Genomic DNA, 17,810 nt, shown 5'->3' on the forward strand with positions numbered 1-17,810 from the left:
TGCGACCTGCACAATACAGTTGAACATTCTTCATTTTGTTGATGTAGCAAATTCATGAAAAGGCTCAGGAAATGCTGGTTCATGAGCCCCAGGAACTTTGTCAAAGGAATTAAGGTAGTGTGTCTTGTTGTGTAGCCTGTTTTACAGTCAGCATGTATCCCATAGCAACCCATTGTGCTCTCATTATTTATACATTTCCTAGGCCAATAAACGGCTTACTACTAATTCCTTGCTGTGAAAGATACTCAACTTGTTTTATCTTCATAGCCTTGTCGAGTACATGAGTATCTTGTATACTCTTCCTACCTATTGCAAAGGCTCACCTGAAAAAGTTTAGTTGGGTAGATATTATTGAACTTGCTCAATTTGCTAAAATTTGTGACCTAGTCCCTAGATTTTAGATCATTTTGAGGTATGCACCAATTAGAAGGAAGTTGGTTCTACTGAAAAAAAGAATACAAGGAGTTACTAGCTTGAGAAAGGCGTAGTATGGACTCACCAGGAATGTAAGACCTTCTGAATGAACCTCCGCAGACCCTCATAGTGGTAGCAAGTCATAATGTGACCGTACTAACAGTGGGAAGGATTGGTTGTCCTCTGCATTGTTACACAATGCATCTTAATAAAGTATCCTTTGAATGTAGGCTTGTTCTTCCCCATTAATAAAGAAAATAAAATCAATTTAGTATATCTTTTTTTCCAGCATCCCAGTCATTCTAAGGGTGAGCTGAGAGAAGTATTCAGTGGACACAGAACCCCTGCAGTGGCATCACAAATATGGAGACCTCTTCATGTCACTCACATGGTAAGACATTAGTTATTGGACTCCGTGTCTGGCTTTTTCATTTGAGTGCAGGGTATTATTCCTCTATAAGAACGCCTTTGCTTACAACAATACTAACATTTTATTTTATTGGCATAAAATAAATGTGCAACTACCACATGGATTCATGGCAGTGACCACTCACAAGTCCAGAAGACCTAAGAATAATTATAGGTCATGCATCTTAGGGCTGTTGAAGGCAGTATGGGTTGTTGTTGACAGCAGGAGCGGAACACACTTCTGGACCCTGCCTGAATGCAAATCGACCATAACATCTGAACATGCATGGAATGAAGCAGACTGTTATTTTCCATCCAGTTGGGGCACTCGACTTTACCTGCACTGATTTTGCTTTCTTTCCTGCTGTCACAAAACATTACGGTGTGAAAATGTTAAAAACAGACTCTTTGAAATCAGTCCTTAATATATTTGACAGTTTCAGAAGAAATGCAGGAAGAAAGTTACCCCTACCTGCGAAATGGAAACTTTGACACGTGTAACGTGAGCCTTCAAACAAAATTCAGTTTCTTTACATGTCCAAAATGGCTACATCAACGCAGAGAGCGTCCTGATTCCATAGTTACAGCTGTGTCTAGGCTTGCCCCGGTGGTGGCATTCTCCCTGTAGAGTTCAGTAAAACCATACTTTACAATGAAAAAATGCAAATATTTAGGGAGAGAGGTTGTCAGGTACCCCCTTATGCTTTACTGTTTATTAAACAGAAGACATGAATTATGAATACATATCTTAAAATATATTTTCTGTCTGAGTAAAAAGGTAGAGCCACATTGGATTGGTGCCTGGCATCCATAACCTGTGGACCTTCAGTCTCAGTAGAGAAATGTGGTTTCTTATTGTTGGAGCAGTTGTGGGAATGTGTTTCCAATACAGTTTGTATAAGAGATGTCCAACACGTGGTTCTCAAGTTCTACAACTCCTAATATCCCTGGAGGTGTTAGCTTAGCAGTGACTGGTGGATCATAGGGTTTTTTTTTGTTTGTTTCTTTTCAAGATAGGGTCCCTAAATTATCCATTGACAGTAATATGTCATGTGACTTTCATGCAGTAATCAGTGGAGTAACTACTTGCCAGCGGGCCCTGGTACATTATGGGCACCCGGGCCCCCTGTCAGTCCCTCCCCCCTATGAATCGCTTGCGCTGTAGAATCTCCACCTGCCTAGCCACCCTTGATAACCATTATCGTGGCTCCGGCGGGCCACAAGGGAGTGCGGGCCTGGGTGCAATCGCACCCTTTGCACCCCTGGTAGTTACGCCACTGGCAGTAATGGTAATCTTTGTCTTGGTAACTGATATCCTTAATTGCCTAATTCATTGAGTAATTTGTCAAAACAGCGTTTATAGATACTCCTCAGTGTTCTCGCTATTCAAGGCTGTTTTTTTTTTCATGTAGAACCAGACAACGAAAGACAAGCTTCAGCCATCAGAGGAAGAAGTTTCAACTTTTACAAAAATAATTGAAGCAATGGGTTTCACTGGACCTCTGAAGTACAACAAATGGGTGAGAAGCATTTGGTAGATCAGTAAACAAGTTAGAGGGAGTGTATCAAGCCACACAATCAAAATATTATTTTATTGCAGTTATGTAGTAGTACAAGTAAAGCCCCAGTGAAGGTTGAAGCAATGATACCTGTCTCCGATGTCTCATTGCAAAACCAGGGTGACTATATGAAGGAACATTGTTGGTAGAACTTGCTTCCATTCATACTTAGGAGGCTAGGAACAGATGTTGGGGAAATTTAGTCTGGCTTGCATCAGCATTCCAATTCATGCTGCTGGGGTTCCATCGGGTTTAGGTCAGGGGTTTGTGCAGTTCAGACAAGTTCTTCCACTCTAAAAACTAATTCTGCACGAACCTTATTTTATCTATGGGATTATTGACCTTCTAAAAACAAGAACATTCCCCAAACTATTGCTGCAAAGTAGAAAGCACAAAATTGTCAAGAATGTCATTGTATGATACAGTGGCACCTGTGTTCGCAATGGCCAATTCTAGTAATTAAAGGAGAGTCCAGATACTTTGGCCATATAGTATACATGTTGACTTTACCTCCATTTTAAAAACATTCTATGAATATTATTTAGTGCTGACAAATTAAGACCTCCCTAAACAGCCAAATCTTTCCACGGATGGCCATCTTAAGGTTTTCCTGTTTGACCTAATTTGGGGTTGCTGGATATTCCTTTTAAAACTCACTCAGCACCTTAAATGCTCTGACCAGACTGCCCTTTATTTAGTCTTAGAAGAATTTAATGTGAATTTACGTTGAAGGGTTTTCTAAGTGGAAAATGTAATATGGCCTTCATTTACGCTTATAGTTCCAATGTGCTTAATTTTAGAGCAAAAAAAGTCTTAATGCACATCAATAAGTGGAAGCCAGAGCCATTTTTTTTTTTCCAGAAAAAAAAATTAATAATTTTTATTTGAGAAGAAGAAAATAATGGTACTCTGTGAAGTATGTAGTGTGCAAACTGTAGGACATCTGTTCCTTGTGGGTTTGTGGCATCTGGCATGTTCTAAATGCTGACATTTTAACTCCTTTTAAATAAAGGTTAAGTGATTTAATGAAAACGTTAGGCCGAGATTTTGCCATTTAAGGTGCGTTGAATCACACTTTTTGTGTATTTTGCTACCTTTAGATCCTTCGGAGGAACTTTCCTTTGACCACTTCCAAATTTACATAATGAGTCTAAATTCTGAAGACTTCACTTGCTAAATGCAAGTTGTTCCTTGGGATTGCAATACCTTGGGCCATGAGACATTTATCAGTTGGTTTCACAGTGAACATGTGCTATCAGGCACGAATCTTAATTTTAAATATGAATATGCTCTAAAGTGCTAGATTTTTGTTAACAGACATAAATAGAAACTTAAAATAAATGGTCCTCCGGCTGCTCTTGGCTCCCCAGAATGTCAGAGTGTGCCCGTATGCAGTTAGGGACATAGGCGGATTGACTGAAACTTCTTAGCTAGACTTAGCTCATCTCAAAGTGCTAGGCAATACAAAGTGTCACAGGAATTGATTGTCTTGAGGAGCATTGTCTTGTCTTGAGGAGCATTATGGGCAAGTCTGGGATTTCTCCCACTAGTCTGACACTGCCCCCCCCCCATGTCCAAAGCCCAATTGGAGCACCTGCTCTTCTCTTATCAGACCTGAGGTGGCCATACATGGGCCTATAAAAGCTGCCGATCTGGTCTTTCCAGACCAATTTGAAGCGCATGTGCTCCAAGTGGGCTTTGGAGAGAAAAAATCCCAATGTATGGGCCTGGGCCAATATCTGCACAAAAATGTGCTCAGAGGGCTCGAGAGCAGATCCTTAAAGGATCCTGTCATCGGAAAACATGTTTTTTTCAAAACGCATCAGTTAATAGTGCTACTCCAGCAGAATTCTGCACTGAAATCCATTTCTCAAAAAAGCAAACAGATTTTTTGATATTCAATTTTAAAATCTGACATGGGGCTAGACATTTTGTCAATTTGCCAGCTGCCCCTGGTCATGTGACTTGTGCCTGCACTTTAGGAGAGAAATGCTTTCTGGCAGGCTGCTGTTTTTCCTTCTCAATGTAACTGAATGTGTCTCAGTGGGACATGGGTTTTTACTATTGAGCGTTGTTCTTAGATCTACCAGGCAGCTGTTATCTTGTGTTGGGGAGCTGCTATCTGGTTACCTTCCCATTGTTCTTTTGTTTGGCTGCTGGGGGGGAAAGGGAGGGGTGATATCACTCCAACTTGCAGTAAAGAGTGATTGAAGTTTATCAGAGCACAAGTCACATGACTTGGGGCAGCTGGGAAATTGACAATATGTCTAGCCCCATGTCAGATTTCAAAATTGTATATAAAAAAATCTGTTTGCTCTTTTGAAAAATGGATTTCAGTGCAGAATTCTGCTGGAGTAGCACTATTAACTGATTCATTTTGGGGAAAAAACATTTTTTTTTCCATGACAGTATCCCTTTAAATGTATGGCCAGCTTAAGTTGATCTTGTTAAATCACATTGACAAACTAAATTGACTAGTCACGGTGATATTTGCAAGCCATGACTGCTGATGCTTCTAAAATGCCTTTGAATTTACAGATATTTGCATGTTTTAGAGAACATAGACACAGGGTGAACATACAAACTCCTTGCACATTGTCCTAGCTGAAATCAAACTCAAGACCCCAGCGCAGATCCATTAATAGTTTACAGAAAACCTAAATATTTACAGATCAGAAAAATGCCTTACATTCCTTGCATTTTGCAAGATTTCAGTTCCAATTATTATTCTAATTCTATTTTGCTTGCAGAAAATAAAAATCGCTGCCCTGCGCATGTATACTTGTTGCGTGGAAAGAATAGATTACGATGAATTTTTTGAAAGTAAGTATATTCTAAGACCCTTCTGGTGCGTACAAGTCCGGAAGGCTTGGAACCTGGGGGGTTTCCTATAAAACATTTAAACATTAAACAAACCAAATAGGATTGTTTTGACACCCAAAGAATTAGTTTTATGTTCTTCTGATGGTGGAAGAATGTCTAGTTTCCATGGAATGCTTGTCAAACTTAAATATACACATACACTGTGGAGCTATGAGTAACGATGTCTGAAATGATAATTCAGTCAAACTCCTAGTAACCCATAGAAACCAGTCAGTAGTTAGATTTTTTGTTCTTTTATAATGGAGATGGCCCCCTAGATGACACCAAGCTGATGCTGCACCGATAAATGCAAACTGGGGCTTTGCTTCACAAATATTCTTGCAAAGGCCGGTCAGCATGATATTTGGGGAGATTACTCATCTGTATAAACCTATAATGAAACCTTCATTTTACATATCCTGATTTTATGTTTTCACTTTTTTATGGTCCCACCACAAGTATTGTTTTTGAATATGGGAGGAAACCAGACTAGAGGTGAACATAGAAACTAAATGCATAAAGCTCCCAGTTCTTTGTTTGTTTATGTATAGTTGCATACAATTCTGTATTATAGAGGTATGTTTGTGTCTTTTCAAATACAGAATGCAGTCTGCCGGACACACTAAACTCCTGGTTCCTTGTAACTCAACTTCATGTCTGGTAAGTTAAATATGAAGGATCCGCCGTCAGTATAACATTTGCACTTTAGTGGAGAGGTGGTTATTTATAGGTTCTTCACATACCTCGCTCCGATAGGAGTATAAACATCTAGGGGCTATTGACCTTTCGGTACAAAATTATAACGGAGCCCGTGCTTAAAGGGATACTGTCATCGGAAAACATGTTTTTTTCAAAATGCATCAGTTAAAAGTGCTACTCCAGCAGAATTCTGCACTGAAATCCATTTCTCAAAAGAGCAAACAGATTTTTTTATATTCAATTTTGAAATCTGACATGGGGCTTGACATTTTGTCAATTTCCCAGCTGCCCCTGGTCATGTGACTTGTGCCTGCACTTTAGGAGAGAAATGCTTTCTGGCAGGCTGCTGTTTTTCCTTCTCAATGTAACTGAATGTGTCTCAGTGGGACATGGGTTTTTACTATTGAGTGTTGTTCTTAGATCTACCAGGCAGCTGTTATCTTGTGTTAGGGAGCTGTTATCTGGTTACCTTCCCATTGTTCTTTTGTTTGGCTACTGGGGGGAAGGAAAGGGAGGGGGGTGATATCACTCCAACTTGCAGTACAGCAGTAAAGAGTGATTGAAGTTTATCAGAGCACAAGTCACATGACTTGGGGCAGCTGGGAAATTGACAATATGTCAAGCCCCATGTCCGATTTCAAAATTGAATATAAAAAAATCTGTTTACTCTTTTGAGAAATGGATTTCAGTGCAGAATTCTGCTGGATCAGCACTATTAACTGATTTTTTCCCATGACAGTGTCCCTTTAAGAGTTTTAATTAAAATGTTCATAATAATTTGCCTTGAAATAACAATTGCAGTAATTATACAGTTTAAGTAGAAGCACTGGATAAAACCCTCTCTCAAAGAGGCAATGTGTTTCTCGTGAACATAAAATTCCAAGTGATCCCTAGGACTACAGGTAACATTGTTAAACCACGGAGAATGCAGAAAATAGCCGCCTATATTACTGCTTTAAGTTCCTTAAAAAGTGGTTTCATTTATACGTCCCAGTTGGGATTTTCCTTGCATTTCTCGGTGGATTTGAAGAGTTATTGCTCCGATATTTGTTACACCTTAAAAATCCACCCGCAATTTTCCTAAATTTCAGATTTGTTGCTTGTGAAAATATTAAACGCCTAAGCAATATTTTTTTCCTTTTCATCTCCGAGGTAAATAGCCAAAAAAACATTGTTTAATCCGGCATCATTGAAAAGGTCACAGTGTGTTGCAGGAGAAGGAAGGTATATTTCTTAATGTGTAACAGGAACCTTTGCTAAAGTACATTCAAACATTTGCTAACATGCCGGCAAGAGCTAGCACATCATAAATTGAACTGATTGCTGAGGCTGCCTTGAGAAGAAATGTATGGAGCCTTATTTAAACTCTAGAGTATTTTTCATGTCTCAGGCCATGAAACTGTTTCTTTAGGTCTGGAATCCCCCCTCTGTATAGCCGCAGATATGGAATGTTCAGGCAGAAAGGCTTTGCAGGACTTTATGCTGCTGCTGGGGTGGTGGTGGGTTGTCTGGAGGTCTTACTTGACCTTGAAGACTGGGTGGACTTATGAGAATGAACACTTGTATATGATTCGTTTTCTACAGAGAGCACTCTTCCATCCATATAATCATTCACTTGAGCAGAGACGTGGCATCAACCACAAATGGGCATGTTCCCGTTGGTGGAAGTGTATTTAGAAACATATATTTCCTAAGGAACTATTTTTTTACATCAGTTGTTGACTCAATATTAAGGAACCAGGCTATGTTGTGTCTGACTCTGTCCACTGATATCAAACAGCGACCTTTGAAACAAATGCCTTTCCTCAATCAAAAATGTGAATCGAAAACCGAGGTCAGTGTTTCCATAACTAAAAAGGTCATTCAATTGGGGACTACTCTGTCTTCTAGCAAAAGAGAACTAAACGATTTTACCCCATTAGATGGTTCTGATTCATTAAAGGGGTAGTTCACCTTTAAGTAAACTTTTAGTATGTTCTAGAATGGCCAATTCTAGGCAACTTTTCAATTCGTTTTGAATTATTGCCCTCCTTCTTCTGATTCTTTCCAGCTTTCAAATGGGAGTCACTGACCCCATCTAAAAAACAAATGCTCTGTAAGGCTACACGTGTATTGTTATTGCTACTTTTTAGTACTCCTCTTTATTTTCAGGCCCCCTCCTATTCATATTTCTGTATGTTATTCAAATGAATGCATGGTTGCTAGGGCTGCTGAATAAAAAGCCAAATATCTCAAAAACCACAAATAATAAATACAATTATATATGAATAAATGAAAACCAATTGCTAATTGTCTCAGAAAATCACTCTCTACATCATACTAAGGGGCCGATTCACTAAGGGTCGAATATCGAGGGTTAATTAACCCTCGATATTCGACTAGGAATTAAAATCCTTCGACATCGAAGTCGAAGGATTTAGCGCAGATAGTTCGATTGAACGATTGAAGGATAATTCCTTCGATCGAATGATTAAATCCTTCGAATCGAACGATTCGAAGGATTTAAATCCAACGATCGAAGGAATTATCCTTCGGTCAAAAAAAGTTAGCCAAGCCTATGGGGACCTTCCCCATAGGCTAACATTGACTTTGGTAGCTTTTAGATGGCGAACTAGGGGGTCGAAGTTTTTTTTAAAGAGACAGTACTTCGACTATCGAATAGTCGAATAGTCGAACGATTTTTAGTTCGAATCCTTCGATTCGAAGGTCGAAGTAGCCCATTCGATGGTCGAAGTAGCCCAAAAAAAACCTTCAAAATTCGAAGTTTTTTAACTTCGAATCCTTCACTCGAAGTTAGTGAATCGGCCCCTCAAAGTTAATTTCAATGTGAACAATCCCTTTAAAAATTCTTCTTTTTCATGACATATTTTTCACAGGGACTACGTTTTACATGCACATTGCTTTCCAAGGTTAAAATTCAGATGTTGAGTGTAGGACTTGCCTATATATTGCAATATATGGACAAAGAAATTCACAAAATGCCTTAATGTTCTAAATATCTTGAGTGCAGAGGATTTTGTGCTGTTTTCCTTGACCACAATGTCTTGTTTGCATCTATGATATGGCTTCATGAGTCCCATGGTCACTCTATATAAAGCATTTCTTCTTTTATTCTTCAAGTGTTTAACTAACTGTACATAGAGCAGTTCGCTAAGTGTTCAGGCTCCACATCACCCCTTCCCTTGAGTTGACCATGCTTTTGACCTCCAGAGGTCTCCTAACAATCGGGAAACATCTTCAGTAACTGAACTTCCATACGCCAGTGATTTAAGCCCTGATAAATCTTTTAGGAAAATTTCAGTGTGGGTGGTATGAGCGTGCATATGTATGTGCACTGGGTTTCATTTGGAAGGGTTGAACTTGATGGTCTGTTTTCAACCCAACTCAAACTAATGATGCCAGTATCTCACAAATCAGTTGTTGTTCATAGTGGGCCAAGACAGATTCTAAGGTTTACCCATGGTGTCAATAAAGTCTTTTATTTTTCATTGACACATTGAGTAGTCTTTATTGACGCATCTGGTGTGCACAATGTTCATGACGCATCATTAATTGTAGTGGAAAGTAGGGTGTAGCTATATGTACCAGATGCATCAGTTAAGCCTGCTATTTCTCCATGTCTACATTTTCTTGTATGTCAGATGAGATGTTTAACTCGGTGACCTCAATGATCTCACATTTTCCACCTGAAATCCAAAAGGAATCATCACATATTCCCTGTCAAGTTTCATGTGATCAAATTCAGCATTTTTGGGAATGACATTGGCCTGTTTCTGAAGGAGTCAGGTGGAAAAAAAAAGAAGAAGAAGAAAAAAAACATGATTCCTGTTACGGAAAATATTACTAAAGTGTTTAAGTTGAGAATTCTAGCAGGTTTATTAAGATTTTGTAAACAGAAATGCAATGTTACCTTTGTGGTTTGACAATGATGAGTCAGACTCTTAATGCTCTACAGGACCAGCATCACGAACGGACCTGATTATAGAAGGGAGTTTTATTGACTGAGAAAACGTGTGTCTTTTAAACCCCAGATGGCAGGTGCAGGTGAAAAAAAAAAGAGAATGAAACTGCAATATTTTCAAATAAAAATAAAGAATTCCATGACCTCACTGTTTCTACTGACAAGTTGGTAGGCAACACTACATCAAGCATAGACCTTCTCCTCAACGTTAAAGACTCGCAGAGTGACATGAAGTCAAAGTGCAGAGTGACATGACTTTGTTTGGAGAAACCACATGAAAACGCACGAGGCCTGATTATTTTCAGACTGACAAATATGGCCTAGAACTGTTTAGAGAATGGAACCTCATGTCTGCCAGACATTTACTCAAGGGTCTTGTTTGGTGTTTTAACATGTATACTATAAAGACAGGTCCGTCATATCCCCTTTTATATAGGGCCAAGTTTAGACAAAGATTTGTTTGTCAACTCACCATCTCTAGGTTCAGCACTGTTATTGCAAATGTTATTAAGGGGAAAATCGTGTATAATACCAAAAAAAAAAAAAAAAAAACAAGGTTGGGTGTTTAACTCAGCTTGGCTCATAGGATAAATAGGTTTGGGTTTCCAAATCCTAAAAAACTGTTTTGTGAACATTTCTACTGTCTGTACTCTTGTAGCTTAAAGGGAACCCATCATGAAAATTAGGGATGTACCGAATCCAGGATTCGGTTCAGGATTCAGCCAGGATTCGGCCTTTTTCGGCCGAATCCTTCTGCCAGGCCGAACCGAATCCAAACCCTAATTTGCATATGCAAATTAGGGTCAGGGAGGGAAATCACGTGGCTTTTTGTCAGAAAACAAGGAAGTAAAAAAAATTCCCCTTCCCACCCCTAATTTGCATATGCAAATTAGGATTCGTTTCGGTATTCGGCCGAATCTTTCACGAAGGATTCGGGAGTTCGGCCGAATCCAAAATAATGGATTCAGTGCATCCCTAATGAAAATGTAATATAAACTATCCCTCACTCAGCATCTGTCTGTCCTCATGCAGGAGTCGGAGTCAGATTTTGATTGACCGTTAGGTCTACTAAGCTCCTTTTGCCTAGAAATACTCTCTCTCTACCTGCAGGATTTGTACTAGTCCGTTATTTTGTTTTGTTTCTGCTGGAGTCGGTTATTTGAGTTAGCTCTAATAAAGCTGCTAGAAAAAGGAACCTCCCTAAAATATGTATTAGACCTACCTGTCTATAAAACTCTTTTTAAAAATAGTAAAAACCACAAAAAGTCTAATACAAAATTTTCCAATGTAAATACAGTCCAGGTCCTATAGAAGTAATTGGGAGTTGTATTGATCTTATCAGAAATAGCAAATGTTTAGAGGTCTTCACAGTATTCGTATTTTTTGCAGATTAGAGGTTTTTTTTTGTTCATGCTCTTTTAAAGGGATACTGTCATGGGGAAAAAAAATTTTTCAAAACGAATCAGTTAATAGTGCTGCTCCAGCAGAATTTTTCACTGAAATCCATTTCTCAAAAGAGCAAACAGATTTTTTTTTATATTCAATTTTAAAATCTGACATGGGGCTAGACATTTTGTCAATTACCCAGCTGCCCCCAGTCATGTGACTTGTGCCTGCACTTTAGGAGAGAAATGCTTTCTGGCAGGCTGCTGTTTTTCCTTCTCAATGTAACTGAATGTGTCTCAGTGGGACATGGGATTTTACTATTGAGTGCTGTTCTTAGATCTACCAGGCAGCTGTTATCTTTGTGTTAGGGAGCTGTTGTCTGGTTACCTTCCCATTGTTCTTTTGTTTGGCTGCTGGGGGGAAAGGGAGGGGGTGATATCACTCCAACTTGCAGTAAAGAGTGACTGAAGTTTATCAGAGCACAAGTCACATGACTTGGGGCAGCTGGGAAATTGACAATATGTCTAGCCCCATCTCAGATTTCAAAATTGAATATAGAAAAATCTGTTTGCTCTTTTGAGAAATGTATTTCAGTGCAGAATTCTGCTGGAGCTGCACTATTAACCGATTAATTTTGGAATTTTTTTTTTTTTTTTTTACCCATGACAGTATCCCTTTAAGAAATTATACGGCTACATGTAGCTGTCAGATTTTGCGCGGATCCTAGGTGGACAAATGCGCAGTATAGAAATCTCGGAAACAGTTCTGAAACGCACATGTGATTGCGCAGGAGCGACGGGGGCCGGCTGGGAGATCCTTGAGTTACTTTGCAAAATTTCTGTTTCTGTGACCATTTGACCCGTTTGCTGTATTAAAGCATTGAATGTTTTTTAAAGGCAAAATACACCATATTGTGTGTAGTCATGAACCTGCCAGTTTCAGTCTCGTCATGCTCTGAACATTAACAATCCATTTCATTCCGAGCCATTTAAACCCCCTTGACTTGTTTTGATAGGATGTGCTTGGTGCGGATGAAGCAGGAAGGCCGTGCTGGAAAGTATATGTGTAGATACATAGTCCATTCTATGTGGGAAGATGTTGAACAGCGTGGGAAAGTCATGGGGGTAAGTCCTTTTGTCTTCTCAACAGATATTGTATTGAATGTATTCAGGATACGTGAGCTGTTACAATGGGAATGTGATTTGAGCTGCCGGAATTGAGCCTGGATTTAGACCCAGATCATATCAACCAGATAGATGCTGAAATTTTAAACTGGAGAGTTGAAAAAGAATCTAAAAAATTTAAAAAAAAAATGGAGATCACATTGTCTCAGAATATCACTCTCATCTACATTATACTAAAAGTTTATGTTAAGGATAACAGCCCCTCCCTGGAAAACCTTTCCTCTTTATCTTTCTTACTTACAACCATATTATAATGATTAGAATTACTTTCACAGGTAACGTGCTTGTTTGTAAACTTAAATTCACGTTCCTTTCTCGCATAACACTTGTGGGCCGATTCACCAAGGGTCGAATATCAAGGGTTAATTAACCCTCGATATTCGACTGGGTATTAAAATCCTTCAACTTCGAATATCGGATTTAGCTTAGATTGTACGATCGAACGATCGAAGGATTATTCCTTCGATCGAACGATTAAATCCTTCGAATAATTCGATTCGAAGGATTTTAATCCACCGATCGAAGGAATATCCTTCGATCAAAAAAACTTAGGAAAGCCTATGGGGACCTTCCCCATAGGCTAACATTGAGTTCGGTAGGTTTTAGATGGCGAACTAGGGGGTCGAAGTTTTTTTTAAAGAGACAGTACTTCGACTATCGAATGGTCGAATAGTCGAACGATTTTTAGTTTGAATCCTTCGATTCGAAGTCGAAGGTCGAAGTAGCCCAAAAAACACTTTGAAATTCGAAGTTTTTTTTACTTCGAATCCTTCACTCGAAGTTAGTGAATCGGCCCCTTAGTCCCGTTAACAACACATGAACTACAGAGAGCAGGGGATATTCTCACTGGAGAACCTTGCTGCATGTCAAATGAAAGAGGACATCGGCACAAGAAGTCAAATATTCATACAGAACAAACACTGCACCCCATTGATTTGGAGAGGGAAGAGGGTGTGACTGCAAGTGCTAGTAGTCAAAATAAAGTGTGCTTCGCTGCAGCCCACCGTGCAATGGAAGATGTATCAATGAGCATCTAACTGTACTGGAGGTCTCCCTACTGTTTTATGTTTTTTTTTTCTTCTGGTTAAATTTGTTTATGATGGTTGAGGGCTTTTATTTGATAATTACAAAAAATCTCCAGGTGTGATTTAGGAATGCAGTACAGAAGGCAAAATTGAGACACAAATCACCATGTTAGTATTAAAAATCGCATTTTCGAAAGTGTTTTTTCTAATTCAGAAATCACAAATGTGTGCTTATCCAGTTTAAAAAGAAATGGAATTTTAAGTTAAAAACATAGTGAAATTACATTCCACTTATAATTTCCAATTTCCAACAATATTAAGGGGCAAATTCATCAAGGGTCGAATATCGAGGGTTAATCAACCCTCGATATTCGACTGGGGAATGAAAAAAATGAAAATGAGATTTTGCGCAATTACTTCGATCGAACGATTAAATCCTTCGAATCGAACGATTCAAAGGATTTTAATCCAACGATCAAAGGATTATCCTTCGACCAAAAAAAGTTAGGCAAGCCTATGGGGACCTTCAGCATAGGCTAACATTGGGTTCGGTAGTTTTTAGGTGGCGAACTAGGGGGTCGAAGTTTTATATTAAAGAGACAGTACTTCGACTGGTCGATAGTTGAACGATTTTTAGTTCGAATCCTTAGATTCGAAGGTCGAAGTAGCCAAAAAAACACTTCGAAATTCGAAGTTTTTTTCCTTCTATTCCTTCACTCGAACTTAATGAATGGGCCACTAAGAGTAGCTTCCAGCCAATCCAAACGATAAGCAAGATCAGCTTAGTTGTTGTCCTAGCAGGCGATGGCGATATATTAGATATCCAACAATATAATATTCCTAGCCTAAAAACGGCTGATTATTTTTTATCCACTTTCGAAAGAGATCAATTTGTTTTTTTGCTCCAGTCGAAGGTATTTAAGAAAATAATTGGCTTCTCTATCTGCCTATATTTCCAGATGCCCACGTTAAAGAAAGGTTCATTTCTCCAAAGTTGCCACCAAAACTTCATATCTTGATGAATTTTTTCTCATTTTGTCATAAACAAAAGTGTACAGCAACCATTGTCCTGTAGGCACCTACAAAGCATGCCGAGTAGATGCAGTGCTTTTGTCACCAAGGAGAGTTTTCCCAAGATTAAAAATATATAAAACTATGGTGGACAGTATTGGAGGAATGGTCTTCTCTAGCTGCCTAGATTTTCAGGTGAACACGGTCAAGGAAGGTTCCTTTCTCAAAAGTTGCCACCAAAACTTAATTTCTTCATAAATTCTTTGCCACCTTGCCATATACAAGAGTGTGCAGCAACCACTGTCCTGTAGGCACCTACAAAGCATGCTGAGTGCTTTTGTCACCAAGGAGAGTTTTCCCAGGATTAAAAATATATAAAACTAGGGTGGACAGGATTGGAGGGATGGTCTTCTCTAGCTGCCTAGATTTTAAGGTGACCACAGTCAAGGAAGGTTCATTTCTCCAAAGTTACCACCAAAACTTAGGGGCAAATTCATCAAGGGTCGAATATCGAGGGTTAATTAACTGGGAATGAAAATACTTCGAATGTCGAAGTCGAAGGATTTTGCGCAAATACTGCGATAGTACGCTCGAAGGAATAATCGTTCGATCAAATCCTTAGAATCGAACAATTCAAAGGATTATCCAGCGACCAAAAAAACTTAGCCAAGCCTACGGGGACCTTCCCCATAGGCTAACATTGGGTTCGGTAGCTTTTATATGGCGCACTAGGGGGTCGAAGTTTTTTCTTAAAGAGACAGTACTTCGACTATCGAATAGTCGAACGATTTTTAGTTTGAGTCCTTCGATTCAAAGTCGTAGTTGATGGTCGAAGTAGCCAAAAAAACACTTCGAAATTCGAAGTTTTTTTACTTCGAATCCTTCACTCGAAGTTAATGAATTGGCCCCTTAATTTCTTCATAAATTCTTTGCCACCTTGCCATAAACAAGAGTGTGCAGCAACCATTGTCCTGTAGGCACCTACAAAGCATGCTGAGTGCTTTTGTCACCAAGGAGAGTTTTCCCAGGATTAAAAATATATAAAACTAGGGTGGACAGGATTGGAGGGATGGTCTTCTCTAGCTGCCTAGATTTTCAGGTGACCACAGTCAAGGAAGGTTCATTTCTCCAAAGTTACCACCAAAACTTAGGGGCAAATTCATCAAGGGTCGAATATCGAGGGTTAATTAACTGGGAATGAAAATACTTCGAATATCGAAGTCGAAGGATTTTGCGCAAATACTGCGATAGTACGCTCGAAGGAATAATCGTTCGATCAAAGCCTTAGAATCGAACAATTTGAAGGATTATCCAGCGACCAAAAAAACTTAGCCAAGCCTACGGGGACCTTCCCCATAGGCTAACATTGGGTTCGGTAGCTTTTATATGGCGCACTAGGGGGTCGAAGTTTTTTCTTAAAGAGACAGTACTTCGACTATCGAATAGTCGAACGATTTTTAGTTCGAGTCCTTCGATTCAAAGTCGTAGTTGATGGTCGAAGTAGCCAAAAAAACGCTTCGAAATTCGAAGTTTTTTTTACTTCGAATCCTTCACTCGAAGTTAATGAATTGGCCCCTTAATTTCTTCATAAATTCTTTGCCACCTTGCCATAAACAAGAGTGTGCAGCAACCATTGTCCTGTAGGCACCTACAAAGCATGCTAAGTAGATGCAGTGCCTTGTCACCTAGGAGAGGTTTGCCCAAGATCACAAATATATGGAGCTATGGTGGACATGTTTGGAAGAATCGATCTTTAGTATGATGGGACTAATGTATATAATGTTTAGTCAAGTCCATTCTATAGCAGTAGAAAACTTTTAGGGGCAGATTTACCTAGGGTCGAAGTAAAATACTTCGAATACCGAAGTCGAAGGATTTTACGCTATTCCTACGATCGAACAATCGAAGGAATAATCGTTTGATCCAACGATTAAATCCTTCGAATCGAACAATTCGAAGGATTTCAATCCATCGACCGAAGGATATTTCTTCGATCAGAGGCTAACATTAGCCTCGGTAGGTTTTAGGGGGTCGAAGAATTTTTTTGAAGAGACAGTACTTCGACTAGCGAATGGTCGAATAGTCAAACGATTTTTAGTTCGAATCGTTCGATTCGAAGGTCGTAATCGAAGGTCGAAGTAGCCCATTCGATGGTCGAAGTAGCCAAAAAAAACATTCGAAATTCAAACTATTTTTCCTCTATTCCTTCACTCGAACTAAGTAAATGGGCCCCCCCAAAGTCTTTTAAACAAAGCAAGGTAACTGGTGGGACATTACAGGAAGAAAGACCTATTGAGTTGGAAAGTAAATTGCATCCAGACAGCATTACCGAAGGCCCAACAAATTATTGCAAATTAATAGTCAACCTGAAGAGATCTTCACCATTTTTCTTGGCCAGTGTATGATCTTTACTTAAAGAAGACTTCATTGCACTGTAGATAAATCACCTGACCCCCCCCCCAGACTCAGGCACTGAGCAAGCTAAGAGTAAGAACCATGTTTTCATTAAGGAAAGTTGGCAGGGTGATGGGTAATCCTACACTATGCTGTCATTTTTGGCCAAACCAACTTTACAAAAGTAGAGTTAATTTGAAATTTGGACCATTCGTTCAGTTTGTATTTTGGTTTTCTTTATATTTTTTTTTCATAAATCCATCTACAACAAATGATGAGGGTTTTTATGCCCTGAAAGATGTAAGATGTCATTTTTAACGACGCTTTACACTGCTACCATTTTACTGCGGCGCTTATTTTCCGCCCTTCTTTTGAGTGCCGTCCTCCCTCCTTCCTGATGCTGTGAGAGCAGAACCAGGGCAAAGCAATCATTTTTATTCACTTCTGAAAGGTTACAGTAATAAAGAGACCCTTGTTAAGATCAGAGAACATGGCAGCCCAAAGTTTTCACAGGCTTGTCATTGTTTATTTTATCTGTAATTTGGAACCTTCTGCACTCTTAAAACATTGGCAAGCGCATGTTTAACCATTGGTCTGCTTTAGCGGCACACAACCTGCTGAACAACCAAGTGCTCTTTTCATCTGCTCTCAAATGTACGGCACAATCTAACCCTGATTTTCAAGAAGTGTCTACGTTGGCAATAAAGGAAGCGCGGTTTTGTGTTACCTTTTAAAACACGATCACACAAGTTCTCCGAAAAACTGGACAAACTGTACTGTTCACCAGCTGTGTAGTATGAAAAGCCTATTCTTCGCAGCATGAGGCTGTTTCTTTACCCAATTGCTTCGAATTTGGTATAGCCCCCTGACTCTATGTGCGCTTATAAATATCATTTATTATTATCGT

The 17,810-nt window shown here is 39.2% G+C and overlaps 1 protein-coding gene across 1 annotated transcript in view; it reads left to right on the forward strand.

The window, feature by feature from the left end:
• The window catches only part of uqcc1.L (ubiquinol-cytochrome c reductase complex assembly factor 1 L homeolog), a 46,001-nt gene that overhangs the window by 10,883 nt on the left and 17,308 nt on the right, over positions 1 to 17,810 (forward strand). The window contains exons 3-7 of the mRNA XM_018234790.2: positions 704 to 805; positions 2,235 to 2,342; positions 5,132 to 5,204; positions 5,846 to 5,903; positions 12,305 to 12,413. Coding sequence (XP_018090279.1) covers positions 704 to 805; positions 2,235 to 2,342; positions 5,132 to 5,204; positions 5,846 to 5,903; positions 12,305 to 12,413 — 450 coding nt within the window. The remainder of the gene's footprint in view (positions 1 to 703; positions 806 to 2,234; positions 2,343 to 5,131; positions 5,205 to 5,845; positions 5,904 to 12,304; positions 12,414 to 17,810) is intronic.

This window comes from Xenopus laevis, chromosome 9_10L (genome assembly GCF_017654675.1).
Source record: "Xenopus laevis strain J_2021 chromosome 9_10L, Xenopus_laevis_v10.1, whole genome shotgun sequence".
Classification (NCBI taxonomy): Eukaryota; Metazoa; Chordata; class Amphibia; order Anura; family Pipidae; genus Xenopus; species Xenopus laevis.